The sequence below is a fragment of the Lampris incognitus genome, chromosome 1, assembly GCF_029633865.1.
Source record: "Lampris incognitus isolate fLamInc1 chromosome 1, fLamInc1.hap2, whole genome shotgun sequence".
NCBI lineage: Eukaryota > Metazoa > Chordata > Actinopteri > Lampriformes > Lampridae > Lampris > Lampris incognitus.
Genome location: NC_079211.1, coordinates 119,207,615 through 119,226,301, shown reverse-complemented (window position 1 = coordinate 119,226,301; position 18,687 = coordinate 119,207,615). Strand labels below are relative to the sequence as shown.

Here is an 18,687-nt window from a genome sequence, read left to right as displayed (position 1 = left end):
CGTTGTAAGGGCTATGGGGGCGGCAGGCGACGGGTGAGCTAGCAGCGCAGCGTTGGCCAGCGCGGTCTTGGCGGCCACAAAAGCCTCGTCCATCCCCGAAGACCAGTCCAGCTCGTCCTTAGACTTCTTACCCCGCAGGGCCTCATACAGGGGACGCATGATGTGGGCGGCACGGGGCAGGAAACGGTTATAAAAGTTCACCATGCCCAGGAATTCCTGCAGCGACTGTACAGTGCGGGGGCGGGGGAACATGGTGACAGCCTCAACCCTGGCAGGGAGGGGAACGGCCCCCTGTGGAGTGATGTGGTGCCCGAGGAAGGTGATGGACGACTCCCCGAACTGACACTTAGCTGGGTTGATGATGAGGCCGTGTTCGCTGAGCCTGTCAAACAGCTGTCTGAGGTGCGTCATGTGTTCCTCCGCCGACGCGCTGGCCACGAGGATGTCGTCTAAGTACACAAACAAAAATGGCATGTCACGGAGCACAGAATCCATAAGGCGCTGAAACGTCTGCGCCGCCCCTTTAAGGCCGAAAGGCATACGTAAGAACTCAAAGAGCCCAAAGGGTGTGATGACAGCCGTTTTTGGGACATCCAGTGGGTGGACCGGCACTTGGTGATACCCCCGCACTAAGTCGATTTTGGAATAGATGGCAGCGCCCGCCAGGTGGGTAGAGAAATCTTGTATGTGCGGTATGGGGTACCGGTCGGGGGTCGTGGCATTGTTTAGGCGACGGTAGTCCCCGCACGGGCGCCAACCCCCGTTGGCCTTAGTAACCATGTGAAGAGGGGAAGCCCACGGGCTGTCAGAACGGCGGACAATGCCGAGGCGCTCCATAGTCGAAAACGCCTCCCTGGCTATTGCGAGCTTGGCCGAGTCGAGGCGTCGGGCCCGGGCGTAAACTGGGGGCCCCACTGTGGTGATATGATGTTCCACGCCGTGCTTGGCCACCGCCGAGGAGAAGGTGGGTGTGGTCAGCTCGGGGAAATTTGCGAGCAGGCGTTGGTATGGATCCCCGGTGGAGAGTGTGTTAGCGAGGCACAGCGCTCCAGCGCCCCCAAGCGTGCAGGGGTATGACGCAAAAGAGACGGCATCAATCACGCGACAGTTTTTAACATCCACCAGCAGGTTGAAAGCACAGAGGAAATCCGCACCTAGGAGCGGGGTGGATACAGCAGCCATCACAAAGTCCCAGCCGAAACGTCGGCCGCCAAAACACACGTCCACATGTCTGATACCGTACGTCCGAATGGACGTGCCGTTGGCGGCGTCCATCTGGGGGCCGTGACTGTCGGTCATCGTGTCCACAGCTTGTGCTGGTAGTATGCTGCGTTGAGCGCCAGAGTCAACCAGCAGCCGCCGGCCCGACAAGGAGTCTCTGATGAACAACAGCTTGCAGTCACGGCCGGCGCCCATAGCCGTTAACAAGCGCCGGCCTTGGCGTTTCCCTGAACCCTGTAACTGCAGGGTTTGCGACACCGTTTTGCTTTTGCCCCAAACCTGGCATGGTAATAACAGAGCCCGTCGTCAGGTTGGCGGCGGGCTGTCACCGCAGCCGCGGTGTCCATATAGTCGTACACAGGTGGTGGTGGGGCGGTCTGGTGGGGTAGCAGGACATGCACAAACTGTTGCCGGTTGGCCAGGAAAACCCTGTCTGCTTCAGCAGCCAGAGAACGGTAGTCCTTGGAGGCGGCGAGAGGAGAACTGGCCAGTGCTGTGCGTACAGGTGCGGGGAGCTGCCTCAGAAAAATGTGTGTGAAAAGAAAGGCCGGATCAGCCGATCCCAGCACAGACAGCATTTTTTCCATTAAATCAGACGGTTTGCCGTCGCCGAGGCCATTCGGGGACAGTAAACGGTCTGCCTTCTCCAGCTCCGACAGTTCAAATAGTTTCAGGAGGAATGTCTTTATAGCATCGTACTTGCCAGCAGCTGGCGGAGCTTCCAACAGTGTCATTGCTCGCGCCGTTGTCGATGCGTCTAACGCCGCCACTACGTGGAAGTACTGCGTTGCATCCTGCGTTATCCCTCTCAGCTGGAACTGGGCTTCCACATGTTGAAACCACGGCCGTGGATTATGCTGCCAAAAGTCGGGTAGCTTCACAGTAGCGGTGTAAATGCTAGCGTTAGCAATAGCCATGTTGTTAGCACCGGCGTCGTCGTGTTGTCAAACATACTCGTATTAGTTGTTCGATCACGTCGGGGTCACCAATGTGGAGTTAGAAAACAACGAGACAGGAGACGTGAGAGTAGACGTAGTCCAGGTAGTTTACTAGCTCCAACTTTACATGTCATATATTCGACAACGACACTGAACTCTCTGGACCGGAAGCGGAAGTGCATTCTCTCTTAGGTGAATGTCTCTAGTTATATAGATGTGGGTCACCACAAACTGTTGAAAGTTCACCACTATTGACCTGGGGGGAGCTGTCGGAGGGGGTTTCTGAGCGAGGGCTCTGTGAGCTCTTTGTATCTGGAGATTGGTCCCTTCTTCTAAGTCAAGTTGAGTATTCAAGAGTTGTTCCACGTACTGGGTAATGGAGCCTCCCTCCGTTTCCTCTGGCACACCAAAGATTCGAATATTGTTCCTCCTTGACCTCCCTTCCAGGTCCATTATTTTTTCTTGCATCTGGCGCGTTTGGATCGACATGTCCATCAGTAGTTCTGTCGAGTCCGCCTGCCATTCCTCTAGCTCGGCTATGCGCTTCTGGGATTCACTCATGTGCGCTTTCTGCGCCTGTATTTCGCCGTTGCTCTCTTCAAACTTCTGTGTCATCTCTTCTCGGAAGCAAGCAATCTCTTCCTTCACTTCCCTTTTCACCTCATCTTTGAGTCTGGCAAAGTCACCTCGTAGCTCTTGTTTGAATTCTTGTATCTCTTTAGCGATAGCTGCTAATCCGGCACGCAATGTCTCAGCTGTGTCCGCCGCCATTGTAGCTTCTTCTACCTCTGGTTTGCTATTACCTTGCTCCGACTGTTTCTTCGCTCCCTGTGTATCTGGTGCGTTACCCTTTTGGATTGTACGGCTACCTTTATTCGAATTACCTCCTCTTCTCATTTCTCCTTTTTTTGCGTCGAGTTTAGTGTTTTAGAGGATTTATTTTAGCCAACTTGCGAGAGGCAGAAAGTTGTGCTGCTATTCAAGTCGCCATCTTACCGGAAGTCCGCCCCAGCTTTGTTTTAAGTTGTAATTATAATATAGACAGAATTAACTGAATTTCATAAGCAAGTCCTTCTAGCTTGTCTCTGATATATAAGCACAATTTTTCACCACATACTTATATTATTTGGAACAATAGAGAAATCTTATTTAACAACAAATCACTCTTCTTAGAAAAATGGGTTCAAAACCAGATTCTGCTAGTGGGTCAACTGTCAGTAGAGAGGGGCTTTTACTCTCTCACAAAGAATTTTTATCTACATAAAATTTCCTAGTAACCCCCAATGAATTTGCAATAGTTTTTGATGCCATTCCAACTGGCACCCTAATGCTTTTCAGAAATGTAGCTAATCCTGCACCCAGATACCTTTCTCTCCCTGATCCAGCTGACTGACCAGTAGGTAAGATTTGCTTTTCATTGCATCCCCAAAATAATAATAGAACCATACGTGGCCTATTTCAAAGAGATGTTGTCTCTATCCCATATGTCATGGCATATTGGCACCGGTTTGTAAATGACATAAACTGGAAGACGGTCTGGATGCTTCCACATAAGTACCTAATCACAAATAATATTAAGTGATGAACATCCAGAAATAGTGTTACACCTGTTTTGGCACTGTTCTCACACCAAGAAATTCTGGCAAGACCTTTGTAGATTTGTCATTGATCATCTTTTCAAAGACTTTGTTTTATTATGGGAGAATGTAGTATTTGGTTTCTTTAAACACCCAAAAAAAGGTAACAAATATTTTTTCATAATAAATCTGTTAATAATATTTGCAAAATTTTTATTCACAAAAGCAAATTCAGAAACAAAAAACCTTTTTTGTTGTTTTCTTGAAAGAAATTGAATAAATGTAAAACTTATTTCTTATTTTATGAACAAAAAGGCTGTCAAAACTTTTAATTTATGTATGTCTTTTAATATCTTTACATAATGGAATGGAATGTACCCCTGGCTCCTTTGTTATGTATGGTCATTCTGTATACTGTCCTCTGTATACTAAATCTGTTGTTTGTTTAAAAAAAAAAGTACACTGGCGGAAAATGTTTGTGTCGCACAGGAAGTGATATGTTTTATCTAACATCCTGTTACCCTTAGTAGACACCAGAGGCCTGGCTGATGCTAATTTGTCTGGTAAATTAAAATTTCACCTTCTTTTATTAATGTAATTTATAAAGAACACAAATTATTGAGAGCCATCACAAGGGCGACTTCAGTTGCAAATTGTGACCAGGATGCCACTATTGTGGCAAGTTATGACATGGACTTGTAACAAGGTAGATCTGGCTTCTGTTTCCTCTCCAGTCCCGCCCCTCCTTCATTCTCATTGGTTGGTGGAACTGCAGTGACAATAATGAGCTGTGTGCTTCAATGTAAGCTGAAATTGCTCCAATTTTGGAAAGAGGAGCTGGGCTCTAAAAGCCGTCAGGTCCCTCCGTTGGGTCGAGAGAGCCCAAAACATGACCTTTCCATAGAATACAATTACAAAAATACAAGAAGCACCTTTTGATGGTTCTCTGATAGACACAAGGCCTGAGTCTACTGAAAGCCTATTCACCTAGTCCTTCCTTGCTGGAACTCAATAGCAGTAGTGCTTCACTTAACACAAACTACTTGTTAAAATGCAGATCACAAAATGTAATTGTTCAGTGAAGCATAATAACCATTTTTATGTTTGCAAGTACAAACATATCTGCTTGTGTTTGTGTGTATGTACCACCCTGCAGGCTGTAAGATGTATGCGTTCTGTGGAGCTCTGTTTGGCATAACCTCCATGATTAACCTGCTGGCCATCTCTATCGACCGCTACTTGGTGATCACCAAGCCTCTGCAGGCTTTACGTTGGAACTCCAAACGAAGAACAATGGTTGCCATCATCTTGGTCTGGCTCTATTCCCTGGCCTGGAGCCTTGCCCCTCTCATTGGCTGGAGTGAGTTCATGAAGCAAGATTTAACTTCCATTTTAGTTAGGAGTGGTCTGCCTGCAGGCAGACCATCAGTGAGGCATCTCCTCACTGATGGACCATTACACTAGGTAAGGAAGTCACGTGATACTTCCTCTCAAATACGTTTAGTGAGGAGGTGCTTCCTGGAGGAGCTTACACACAGCCTGCAGGCAAACCCTCTTGTTTCAGGTAAACATTAACTAAAGACCACATTTCATGCATTGTGGGGATTTCTGTCAGTAGATAAGATCAGGATAAATATAGCCAGAAAAAGTTATTTTAGATAAATACAAATTTGAATCAAATTTGTTATAGTTTTCAAGGGACTATATATAGAAATGCATCCAAACGTTAAATCTAATTGAAGGAATATAGTCAGTATTATCCCTTTTCAATTGGGTGATTAAGGAAACGGTTGAAAAGTGTGTTAATAACTATTTGAGAATGAATGGTCCATATAAGCAAAGAGTCTTGAAAGTGGGCGGTGGATCACAGACATAAACAAGAAAAAGTCAGATTTTACAGGTTTAGGCCTATCCCAGGCTTATGGCAACATGCATTTCAGTGGTCACAGGAGAAACCACCACGAATAGGCCACTATATTCACCCCCAGTTTAAATGTACAATCTGTAATGGGATGCAACACAACAGCTTGGATGTGGAGGACTACGACAACATGAGCACTCTACTGACAGCAAGTGACATGACGCATCCTGCTGTCGAGTCAAAACTGTAGATTTGTTTTGGAAGTGGAGACAACTGAAAACCTCAAAGGGAAGTGAAAGTAATTCAGCATTGACTGATTTTCTCATTCGTATTCAATTAAGTGTACAATGTTTATGAAGTCTGATTGAAACAAGTGGGGCGGACAGCCGCTGTGTATCAATTGTGAATTGCACCTTTAAGAGAAGCAGAAATTGTTATAGGCCCATGTAGTATTGGTAACCTTTTACAGCTCTGTGTAACAACTCAGTTCCAGTCAAATGACATATAATTTTCTTTGGTACCTCATTATCTGCATCTTTTTAAAACTTTGCTGTTCTCTGTCCTAGGCTCCTATATCCCTGAGGGTCTGATGACATCCTGTACCTGGGATTATGTCACTTACACATTGGCCAATAGGAGCTACACGTTAATGCTGTGCTGTTTTGTATTCTTTATCCCATTGGGAATCATCTTCTACTGCTATTTCTTCATGTTCCTAGCTATACGGAAAGCAAGCAGGTACTCTTCATGAGCGTGTGTGTGTGTGTGTGTGTGTGTGTGTGTGTGTGTGTGTGTGTGTGTGTGTGTGTGTGTGTGTGTGTGTGTGTGTGTGTGTGTGCGTGCGTGCGTGCGTGCGTGCGTGCGTGCGTGCGTGCGTGCGTGCGTGCGTGCGTGCGTGCGTGCGTGTTCATATGTGCGCGCGCGCGTGTGTGTGTGTGTGTGTGTGCAGGGACAACATTGATCCACTTCATCTAATTAATCCTTTCCCACAACAAAGCAATGCCTGCCAATATGCGGAAACATAATTCACTATAGATCCCCCTCACATTCTTTCAGAAGTACAGAGGCTGTCCTGCTCTGAACCATGGTTTGCAGCTGATTTCATTACATTTCATTACAAGGTTTACTGTAAAGACTAAAATTAAGTTCTTCTTTTTCAATTAAATTCCTGCAAAAAAATGGCAGTTTCTTTGCTTTTGAGTGGTGATAAATATTGCATTTTCTTTAAATGGATTTCCTTGGCCCAGCTTTGTGATTTACTTGTCACCCAAATTAATTCACAGCCTTTCGTTATTTGAGCAACATGTGTCTGTAATGCATACAGACTCATCTGTCAATGTATGAATGGAGGTTCACAAAATGAGATTGAGAAAATGTCAAATATAATACAGATTATATATGTAATTTAAAGAAATCAGAGGAAATGTATAACATATGAAATATTTTGTAGTGTATAAATTATCAAAGGAAGTATCCCCTACTGAGTGCTCCATGAAAATAAGTTCTTTCAGGAAATGCAGGTTCTGTGTATCTGCCTCTGGGCAGGGGTGTTTCTTAAAGCACAGGCTATTGTTTTTATCACAACATGTTGTCAACCTCACCAAAAGATGCATGCATGCACAACAGCCTGCGCAGAAAACATGTAACACGTACACACACACACATTTGCAAATACATGCTACTGTGGGAGTGCAGGAATGAGGAGACGAAGAGATCGAGTCGAGTCAATTCCATTTACTCGCCACACAAAACGACACCGATACAGCACAATCTCTCGTGGCAACCAGCTAACCGCTAGGCTGTTGCAAACATGGCTCCACCCCGGAAACTCTAAGCAGTGCCTACATCAGCACTCTGAATGTCTGCCTTAAAGGAGCAGCAGCCCCTGGTGAATCTACCCTCATTTGTGTATCACCACACAGGCCCCCCCAGAATTTACCATCATGAAAAAATGCAACACAAAAGTACTCAGCAAAACACAAAACAGCCAACAGGCGAACAATCCTCAGTGAAACAGTCAACGTCTCGGGGGGCGGACCAGGCGGCCAAAACGGCTGTGCTGAATGGGTATGGGGGCAGGGGCAGGGGCAGGGGACAGAGCCGGAGCCTGGGCAGGGGCCGAGGCTGGGCCAAGGGGCCTGAGAAGAGAGGCGTCCACGCCGCGAGGGCAGGGCCAATTCGACCGGCCCACCCAGGTCCAAATGGGCAGGCTTGAGATGGTCCACCGAGACCCGCTCCGGCTTGCCCCCCATGTCCACCACAAAGTTCTTAGGCCCTGTTTCCAGGATGCGGAAGAGCCCATCGTAGGGGGGCTGCAGGGGGGTATGGTGGCTGTCGTGGCAGATGAAGATGTACCTGGCCGACAGCAGATCCTTGGAGACGTAGGACTGAGGGAGGCAGTGAGGGAGGCAGGGGGCCCACCAGGTCCACATTCACATGGTCAAAACGCCTCTCGGGCACCAGGAATGGCGCCAAGGGGGCTTTGTTATTACAGTGTACTTTGGAACGCTGGCACGCCACATGCAGGAGTCAGCCCAGGCCTTTACGTCCTTCCTGAGGCCGGGTCAGACGAACTTGGCCCCCACCAGCTTAGTGGACGCCTTCACACCCGGGTGGGAAAGGCCATGGATAACGTCAAAAACACGACACCGCCAGCCGGTGGGCACCATGGGGCGGGGCTGGCCCGTGGAAATGTTGCAGAGGAGCGTGGTGTTGGGGCTGTCAAATACCACATCCTCCAACCGCAGCGCCTTAGTGGCCGTCCGATAGGCCTGGATGTCCGCATCAGCGGCTTGGTCTGCCGCCATGGTAGCATAATCGAGTCCCAAGTGAACGGACCCTGCCACCGCCCGGGAGAGGCAGTCAGCGACCAAGTTGTCCTTGCCAGCCACGTGCCGGATGTCCGTGGTAAAGTCCGGGATGGCAGAGAGCTGACGCTGTTGGCGCCCAGACCACAGCTCGGAGGTCTTGGCCATGGCAAAAGTCAGTGGCTTGTGGTCGACGAAGGCAGTGAAACGGTGGCCTTCCAACAGGAACCTGAAGTGTTGGGAGACGAGGAAGAGACCCAGGAGCTCCCAGTCGAAGGTGCTGTACTTCTGCTCATTGTCCTTAAGCTGTTTCCTAAAGAAGGCAAGGGGCTGCCAGGCGCCGCCCACCCACTGCTCACACCTTGGCGTCATCGAAAGCTTCGTCCATCCCCAGGGACCAGTCTACCTCGCCCTTGGCTTCCTTGCCCCGCATGGCCTCATACAAGGGCCACATGCGGTGAGCTGCTTGGGGAATGAACCTGTTATAAAAGTTCACCATGCCCAAGAACTCCTGCAGGGACTTCACAGTGTGGGGGCATGGAAAACTGGCAACGGCATCCACTCTGGCAGGAAGCGGGACGGCTCCTTGCGGGGAGATGTGGTGGCCGAGGAAGTTGATGGACGACAGGCCAAACTGGCACTTGGCTGGGTTGACTATGAGTCCATGCGCACTGAGCCGTTCGAACAACTGCCGGAGCTGCGTCAGATGCTCCTTCGCGGATGCGCTGGCCATGAGAATGCCATCCAAGTAAACAAACAAGAACGGCGTATCCCGTAGCACAGAGTCCATCAGCCCCTGAAACGTCTGCGCTGCTCCCTTGAGACTGAAGGGCATCCGCAGGAACTCTAATAGTCCAAATGGCGTGATGACCGCTGTCTTGGGCACGTCCCGAGGATGGACCAGTACCCGATGGTAGCCCCACACCAAATCTACTTTGGAAAAGATGGTGGCCCCCGTCAGGTGGGCGGAGAAGTCCCATATGTGTGGGACGGGGTACCGGTCAGAGGTTGTGGCGGTGTTAAGGCGACGAAAATCGCCGCAGGGGCGTCAACCGCCGTCAGCCTTAGAAACCATGTGCAGGGGGGAGGCCCACGGGCTGTCCAAGCGGCGCACAATGCCGAGGCGTTACATGGTGGCAAACTCCTCCCTGGCGATCACGAGCTTAGCAGAGTCGAGGCGCTGAGCACGTGCGTAGACCAGGGGGCTATCGGTGGCAATATGGTGCTCCACGCCGTGCTTGGCCACCGCTGACGAGAACGTAGGTGCTACAGCTTCCAGTAGCCCCATAGCTCGGGCCGTCGTCCGGGCATCCAAAGCCGCCACCACATGGAAATACCTCATAACATCCCACGTTATTCTTCCCAGCTCGAACTAGGCTTCAATGTGCTGAAACCATGGCTGGGGACTGTGCTGCCAAAAGTCGGGCAACTTCACTGTTGCTGCCGAGATGCTAGCACTAACATGAGCCATACCGTTAGCATCACTCGGAGCCGGAGCGGTGTCGTCATCGCTTTGGGTCAACATGTTCGTTGTCAACGTGCGGGGTCACCAATGTGGGAGTGCAGGAATGAGGAGACGGAGAGATCGAGTCGAGTCAATTCCATTTACTCGCCACACAAAATGACACCGATACAGCACAATCTCTCGCGGCAACCAGCTAACTGCTAGGCTGCTGCAAACATGGCTCCACCCCAGAAACTCTAAGCAGTGCTTACGTCAGCACTCTGAATGTCTGCCTTAAAGGAGCAGCAGCCCCTGATGAATCTACCCTCATTTGTGTATCACCACACAACCTACATATGTTTAAAAGGAACAAAGTTTTATGTGCGCACACACACACACACACACACACGTATATATATATATATACACTACCGTTCAAAAGTTTGGGATCACCCAAACAATTTTGTGTTTTCCATGAAAAGTCACACTTATTCACCACCATATGTTGTGAAATGAATAGAAAATAGAGTCAAGACATTGACAAGGTTAGAAATAATGATTTGTATTTGAAATAAGATTTTTTTTACATCAAACTTTGCTTTCGTCAAAGAATCCTCCATTTGCAGCAATTACAGCATTGCAGACCTTTGGCATTCTAGCTGTTAATTTGTTGAGGTAATCTGGAGAAATTGCACCCCACGCTTCCAGAAGCAGCTCCCACAAGTTGGATTGGTTGGATGGGCACTTCTTGCGTACCATACGGTCAAGCTGCTCCCACAACAGCTCAATGGGGTTCAGATCTGGTGACTGCGCTGGCCACTCCATTACCGATAGAATACCAGCTGCCTGCTTCTGCTCTAAATAGTTCTTGCACAATTTGGAGGTGTGTTTAGGGTCATTGTCCTGTTGTAGGATGAAATTGGCTCCAATCAAGCGCTGTCCACTGGGTATGGCATGGCGTTGCAAAATGGAGTGATAGCCTTCCTTATTCAGAATCCCTTTTACCCTGTACAAATCTCCCACCTTACCAGCACCAAAGCAACACCAGACCATCACATTACCTCCACCATGCTTAACAGATGGCGTCAGGCATTCTTCCAGCATCTTTTCATTTGTTCTGCGTCTCACAAACGTTCTTCTTTGTGATCCAAACACCTCAAACTTGGATTCATCCGTCCACAACACTTTTTTCCAGTCTTCCTCTGTCCAATGTCTGTGTTCTTTTGCCCATCTTAATCTTTTTCTTTTATTGGTCAGTCTCAGATATGGCTTTTTCTTTGCCACTCTGCCCTGAAGCCCAGAATCCCGCAGCCGCCTCTTCACTGTAGATGTTGACACTGGTGTTTTGCGGGTACTATTTAATGAAGATGCCAGTTGGGGACCTGTGAGGCGTCTGTTTCTCAAACTAGAGACTCTAATGTACTTATCTTCTTGCTCAGTTGTGCAACGCGGCCTCCCACTTCTTTTTCTACTCTGGTTAGAGCCTGTTTGTGCTGTCCTCTAAAGGGAGTAGTACACACTGGTGTAGGAAATCTTCAATTTCTTAGCAATTTCTCGCATGGAATAGCCTTCATTTCTAAGAACAAGAATAGACTGTCGAGTTTCAGATGAAAGTTCTCTTTTTCTGGCCATTTTGAGCGTTTAATTGACCCCACAAATGTGATGCTCCAGAAACTCAATCTGCTCAAAGGAAGGTCAGTTTTGTAGCTTCTGTAACGAGCTAAACTGTTTTCAGATGTGTGAACATGATTGCACAAGGGTTTTCTAATCATCAATTAGCCTTCTGAGCCAATGAGCAAACACATTGTACCATTAGAACACTGGAGTGATAGTTGCTTGAAATGGGCCTCTATACACCTATGTAGATATTGCACCAAAAACCAGACATTTGCAGCTAGAATAGTCATTTACCACATTAGCAATGTATAGAGTGTATTTCTTTAAAGTTAAGACTAGTTTAAAGTTATCTTCATTGAAAAGTACAGTGCTTTTCCTTCAAAAATATGGACATTTCAATGTGATCCCAAACTTTTGAACGGTAGTGTATATATATATCTACACGGATACAGGAAAAGGGATTTTAATGCACAGCAGTACAGGCCCGTTTCATGCGTCTCGCACTCATCAGCTGCTAATGTTTTTTTCACAAAGAATCATACCGTTACATTGCCCAGCGTCACGCCCCTAATGTCGGTTGGACAGCGACCAATCAGAAACATTCAAATTATAACAGCCAATGGGTTAGGTACTTATGATGCACAGCAACCAATGGAGGGGTAGAAAACGTTACAACCAATGGGACTGGGGTTTGTCTTTAAAAGCATTTAGGGGCCAGGGCACTGTTGAAATGGCATGCATTAAAAATATAACAAGGTAACGTGAATTATACATTGAGGTGGTGTTGGGGCACAGTTTGGAGGACAGGTAGTTTTTTAAAAAAAAACATATTTAAAATAGCATATTTAAAAAAAATATGAGTGCTTTACCCCAGACCACCAATTGAGAAAAATATTCAACAGAAACACTGTCAAAATGAGCTACAGCCGCATGCCAAATGTTCAACAGGTTATTTCATCCCACAACACAAGGATCATGGCCAAGGCACAGACCCACTCATCACAACCAAACACCTCCAACTGCAAATGCCGTGTTAAGACATTTTGTCCTCTAGAAGGAAAATGCTAGATAGAGGGAGTCATCGACCAGGCATCAGTGACAAGAAAAGATAACCATAATGTAGACACTTTTGTGGGATTAACAGACGGTCCTTTTAAAATGAGGTTCAACGCCCATATGAGTAGCTTCAGAAATGAGCACGCGGAAAATGCAACGGGCTTTAGCCGCCACATTTGGTCATTGGTAAACAAGAATATCAGTTATTCCGTCTCTTGGAAAAGCCTTGCAAAGAGTGGTGCATATTCAGTTAGGGGCAAAAGATGTAACCTGTGCTTGGCAGAAAAATATTTTATTATTTGCAGACCTGATATATCCACCTTGAAAAATAGAAACGAATTGGCCACCAGTTGTAGACACCGGAAAAATATCTCCTTTGTAACTATAAGTAAAACGTCTTTATTATCCCCCGCCCCCCATTAGATGATACACATATGACATTTATTAGGTTTTTTACATATGCTTTTTTTTTAAAAATATGCTATTTTTAAATATGCTATTTTAAATATTGATTGTTTTTAAAATATGCTATTCTAAATATGGGTTTTTTAAATATGTTTTTTTAACTACCCGTCCTCCCAACTGTGCCCCAACACCACCCCAATTTATAATTCACATGTTACCTTGTTATATTTTTAATGCACGCCATTTCAACAGTGCCCTGGCCCTAAATGCTTTTCAAGACAAACCCCAGTCCCATTGGTTGTAATGTTTTCTACCCCTCCATTGGTTGCTGTGCATCATAAGTACCTACCCCATTGGCTGTTATAATCTGAATGTTTCCCCATCTGATTGGTCACTGTCCAACCGACATTAAGGGCGTGACGCTGGGCAATGTAATGGTATGATTCGTTGTGGAAAAAAACATTAGCAGCTGATAAGTGCGAGGCACATGAAACGGGCCTGTACTGCTGTGCATTAAAATCTTTTTTCCTATATCTGTGTTGATATATTCCGCTCCTCATTAGTTGAGCGCTCAACACCATTGACAGTTTCGGAAAACAATGCTCTCTCTCTCTCTCTCTCTCTCTCTCTCTCTCTCTCTCTCTCTCTCTCTCTCTCTCTCTCTCTCTCTCTGTGTGTGTGTGTGTGTGTGTGTGTGTGTGTGTGTGTGTGTGTGTGTGTGTGTGTGTGTGTGTGTGTGTGTGGTGCTACATCATAGGACTAGCATGAATTCAGTTCTCCCTAAAAATTTCAGTTTACCTCTGCTACCCTTACAGGGATGTGGAACGGCTGGGGACCCAGTTGAGGAAATCTACACTAATCAAACAGAAGTCCATCAGGAGTGAGTGGAAGTTGGCCAAGATTGCCTTTGTTGTCATCGTAGTGTATGTCCTTTCCTGGTCACCGTACGCCTGCGTCACACTCATTTCCTGGGCAGGGTAATTGAGATTTATATTGCTAAACAATATATAGCATAAGGAACCTTTTTTCACTCTTGAACATGGTTTTGTGTGTGTCCAATTTTCAGTTTTCACTGTATAAGTTCATACATCATCGTGTGTACATCATAATATATATATATATATATATATATATATATGTATGTGGAACGTTCAGACCATGTTGGACAACCACACCAGACCTGAAAAAATAACTGCATTGATTGCTAAGGAGCTAGAGAAATACGGCATTGACATTGCTGCTCTCCAAGAAACAAGGATTGAAGGCCAAGGACAAACACAAGAGAGCAACTACACCTTCTGGATTGGAAAGGCTGATGGAAAGAGAGATGCTGGAGTGGCCTTTGCCATTACCGACAGAATTGCGTCCAGATTGCCTACTCTACCATTAGGAATGTCTGAGAGGAGTCTCCGAGTCCCTGTGGGAGAACGCTTCTTATCACTCATCAACGTGTATGCTCCAACCAGGGCGTATCCAGATGAAGACAAGGAATCTTTCTACCAGAAATTGGCTGAAGTAGCAGACAGTGTACCAAGTGCAGACAAGCTTCTCATTTTAGGAGACTTCAATGCAAGGATAGACAAGGACCACTTAACCTATGAGGGTGTCGTTGGAAAGTTTGGCAAGGGCATAAGAATACCAGTGGCGACCTTATGTTGAATTTCTGTGCTGAGCGCGACCTGTGTATCACAAACACCTTCTCTCAGCCCAAAAATGACTACTTCACCTGGATGCATCCAAGATCAAAGCATTTCCATTTGTTAGACTACGCTGTGACTCACAGGGCGATCTTGACAGAAGTACTCTCAACAAAAGTGATGTGTGGAGCGGAATGCTCAACTGATCACTACCTGGTCCGAACACAGTTGTGAATGAAACTAAAGATGAAGTCATGAAAAACACCCTGTGAAGCACCGAAGAAACTGGATACCAACAAGCTAGCAAGCACAGAACATCAAATGAGACTAGCTGCAGCAATCACTTCTGCTCTTCAAGATGAACAAAGGGTTGCAGCAGGCACAAGTAACATTGAAGAATGCTGGACACAAATGCAAGAGACGATCTATAATTCAGCAAAAGAGGTGCTTGGTCATCCAAAAAGAAAATCCCCTGACCGGTTCCAGGATCAAGATGAAGCAATCCAAGAACTGCTACAGGGAAAGCAAATGCTTCACAATGCCCACCTGAAAGAGAACTCTTAGAGGAGTCAATCAGCCTTCAAGGCAATCAAAGCCAAAGTTCAGAAGGAGATTAGGGCGATGGACAACTAGTGGAGCAAGAAAGCAGAAGAGCTGCAGGCCTTAGCAGATCGAAATGATACGGACTCTTCTCTGCGCTGAGAGCCATCTACGGCCCAAGAAGCAATACAAACGCACCAGTAAAAATGGCAGATGGAAGTAAGCTGTGTACTAACCTGAAAGAGATCACAGAAAGATGGAAAGAGCACTTCTGCACCCTCTTGAATCAAGAAGGATCAGCAGATCCAAATGCATGCCAGTGGCTTACAAGAAGACTGATAACAGAAGACCTCTGTGAGCCGATCACAATGGCTGAAGTAGAGAAAGCACTTAAAGACACCAGAAGTGGGAAGGCACCAGGACAAGCTGGCATCCCATCAGACATCCTGAAACATGGCGGCTCAATACTTAAGTCAGAGCTACTAAAGCTCTATAATGCCTGCTGGTAGAACCTATGCCTTCCTGAAGACTTCAAAAATGCTTTGATTGTGACCATCTACAAGAAGAAGAGGGAACAAAGTGATTGTGGAAACCACCATGGGATCTCACTTCTGTCGACTGCTGTAAAGGTCCTGGCTAAGATCATGCTGAATGGGATAAAGATCATTTCAGAAGAAGTGTTGCCTGAAAGCCAATGTGGTTTCAGATCTGATACAGCCGCCACAGATATGATCTTCACCCTGAGACAATGCCAAGAGAAAGCGACCGAACAGCACCAGCCACTTTACATTGTTTTTATGAACTTTTCAAAAGCGTTTGACACTGTTGGTAGAGAGAGACGCTGTGGAAAGTGCTAGAGACTTATGGCTGTCCCGAGAAACTGATCAGCATCATCAGACTTTTCCACGATGATATGACAGGGAAAGTCTCAACTGGAGGAGACATCAGAGATGCTTTCAACATCAAGCATGGAGTGAAGCAGGGATGTGTGCTTGCATCAACCCTATTCACGTTATATCTCGCTGCAGTCCTAGAAACAATGTCAGCCAACTTGGTAGGTGACTTGTACATCACGACCTGAACAGATGGAAACCTCTACAATCTTGCGATACTCAAGGCATCTACCAAAACAAGAGAACTTTGTGTTTGAGAGCTTCTCTGTGCAGATGATTCAGTCTGGTTTCCAATGAGCCTGGAGAAATGCAGGAAATAGTAGACCGCTTCTCTTCAGCGGCTACCCTCTTTGGACTGAAGGTCAGCATCTCTAAAACAGAGCTTCTGTACCAGCCTCCCCCTCAGAAAAGCCCCGAAGAAGGTCAGCCCAGTATTTTGGTTAATGGAGCAACTCTGAAGACCACTGAGTGCTTTACCTATCTAGGCAGTGATGTGACAGATACAAACTAATCTGACTTAGAAGTGGACAGAAGAATCCAAGTGGCCACAAAAGCCTTTGGTGCCCCCCACAAATGACTTTGGTCCCAACAGGACATCATGCTGGCAACAAAGATCAAGGTCTATAACACAGCTGTTCCCCCGTCTCTACTATACTCCACTGATTACATGGCCCTGTATCGCAAGCACACCAAGAAGCTCACCAGCATACAGCTTCGTTATCTGCGAAAGCTGCTGCGAATCAGATGGGAAGACAAGGTGCCCAACATGGAAGTATTAAGACATGCTGGTACTGTCAATGTTGAAGCCCTAATAGCCTCCTAGCTCAGATGGGCCAGCCACATGAGAAGAATGCCAGACAACCGCCTACCAAAAGAGGTTTTCTATGGGGAGCTGTACCAGGAATCAGGGGGCCAGAAGCTACGCTTTGTGCTCAAGCACGACATGAAGATCTGCGGCATAGATGACTCCAGTTGGGAGACAGTGGCCCTGGACAGACAGAGATTCCACTCCATAGTAAGGCATTTGGGAACAGCTGTTGAACAAAAGAGACAAGAAGCCTATGATAAGGCCCATCATGCAAGACATAACAGACCAACTCAAACAACATTCGTCTGTGACAAATGTAGATGATATTGTCGCTCTGATGCCGGCCTGATGGCCCACAGGCATGCTTGCCGAGCTTAAACTGCATCACAGTCATCATCGTTTCGATGGACTGCCGAAGAAGATATATATATATATGTATAGGTCTATATTCTCCTTTAGTTTAGTGTGTACTGTGGCTTTCAACATTTGCCTATAATTTCAATCCTCCCACTATTTATATGAGTAACCTTACCAATTTGAAGAAATCTCCCAGAAGTGGCATAGAACTATATAACTATACTATTTTATTTCACATAAAATATGACCAAAAACATTAAGTAAACAAAACAAATGGTAAAACTGCCCATGTGTCCTAGTAATCCAAACTGTCACATTTCCTAAACCACATTCTCTCTCCTCGTCCTGGAAAAAAGAATTAGATGTGATTATATAAACTCTAAATTACATCTCTATCCTAACCATCTACAAAGGGGAAGGGACACACACACACACACACATACACACACAATTTCATACTCATGCACACTCATACAGGACAGCTGGCACATTTTGGTTAATCTTGTACCCATCATGCATCTTTATTATTTGACAAACTATTTCACCATACATCGACATATAAAAAGCGCTTTCTACTCTCATGCTCCAGATGCTCCAAGAAACTAAAGATCCCAAATAGGCATAGTTATGTCCACTGAACAATAAATGAGACAAGAAGAGTGAGACAGAAAGACAGATGGGTACACATAAAGAGAGGCACAGATGACATACCGTCAGGGAGTATACGCAACAATCTGTACATTTGCATATAAAGACATTACAAGCCATTTTCAGCTTCCCACTGACATGTTTTGTTTGATTCTGATAAGACCCTTGTTTGATCTTATGTAGGTATGCCAACATCCTTTCACCGTACTCCAAGGCTGTCCCTGCTGTCATTGCGAAGGCATCTGCTATCTACAATCCTTTCATCTACGCCATCATACACAACAAGTACAGGTGAACGAGTGGGCATTTTGAAGGTCCAAATCCAAGGTCCAGGTCCAAGAGTATTCATCGCCTTTATAAAAGCTCATTAGAATCTGAATTCGATCTTTTCTCATGAGGACTGGGTTAGACAGGAGTGAAAAGAAGGGGAGGGAAGTGATGGAAAGGAATATTGTGAAGGAAAAGGGGGAGTGGAGCGTGAACAATTTGTACTTTTTCCACTTTTAATTACTGGAATTCAGAAAGAAATGTGCCTGTCTCTCCACTCTTCTGTACTCTTCAGGGCAACACTGGCAGAGAAGGTTCCCTGTCTGTGGTTTCTGTCTCCCACCTCTCGAAAGGAGTGCATCTCTTCCTCCTCCATCAGTGAGTCCTCTTTTCGGGACTCCGTCATCAGCAGACAGTCCACAGTATCCAGGACTCACTTTGTAACAACCTGCCAGATCTCCTCAGCTGATAAGGTAAATGTGCAGAATATTACAGTACCGTCCAACTGCCATTCAACATTCATCTGCTGAAAGGTCATGTAGTGCAGCCTAAAACATTGGTTTCTCAATAGGGTCCTTGGCTTTCTAAACCAGCATCACACTGATCAGTCC

General features: G+C 46.3%; 1 protein-coding gene across 1 annotated transcript in view; it reads left to right on the top strand.

Annotated features, from left to right (window-relative positions):
• LOC130111897 (melanopsin-A-like) overlaps positions 1 to 18,687 on the top strand; it is a 41,133-nt gene that overhangs the window by 16,584 nt on the left and 5,862 nt on the right. The window contains exons 3-7 of the mRNA XM_056279199.1: positions 4,893 to 5,096; positions 6,164 to 6,335; positions 13,742 to 13,903; positions 17,993 to 18,100; positions 18,372 to 18,549. Coding sequence (XP_056135174.1) covers positions 4,893 to 5,096; positions 6,164 to 6,335; positions 13,742 to 13,903; positions 17,993 to 18,100; positions 18,372 to 18,549 — 824 coding nt within the window. The remainder of the gene's footprint in view (positions 1 to 4,892; positions 5,097 to 6,163; positions 6,336 to 13,741; positions 13,904 to 17,992; positions 18,101 to 18,371; positions 18,550 to 18,687) is intronic.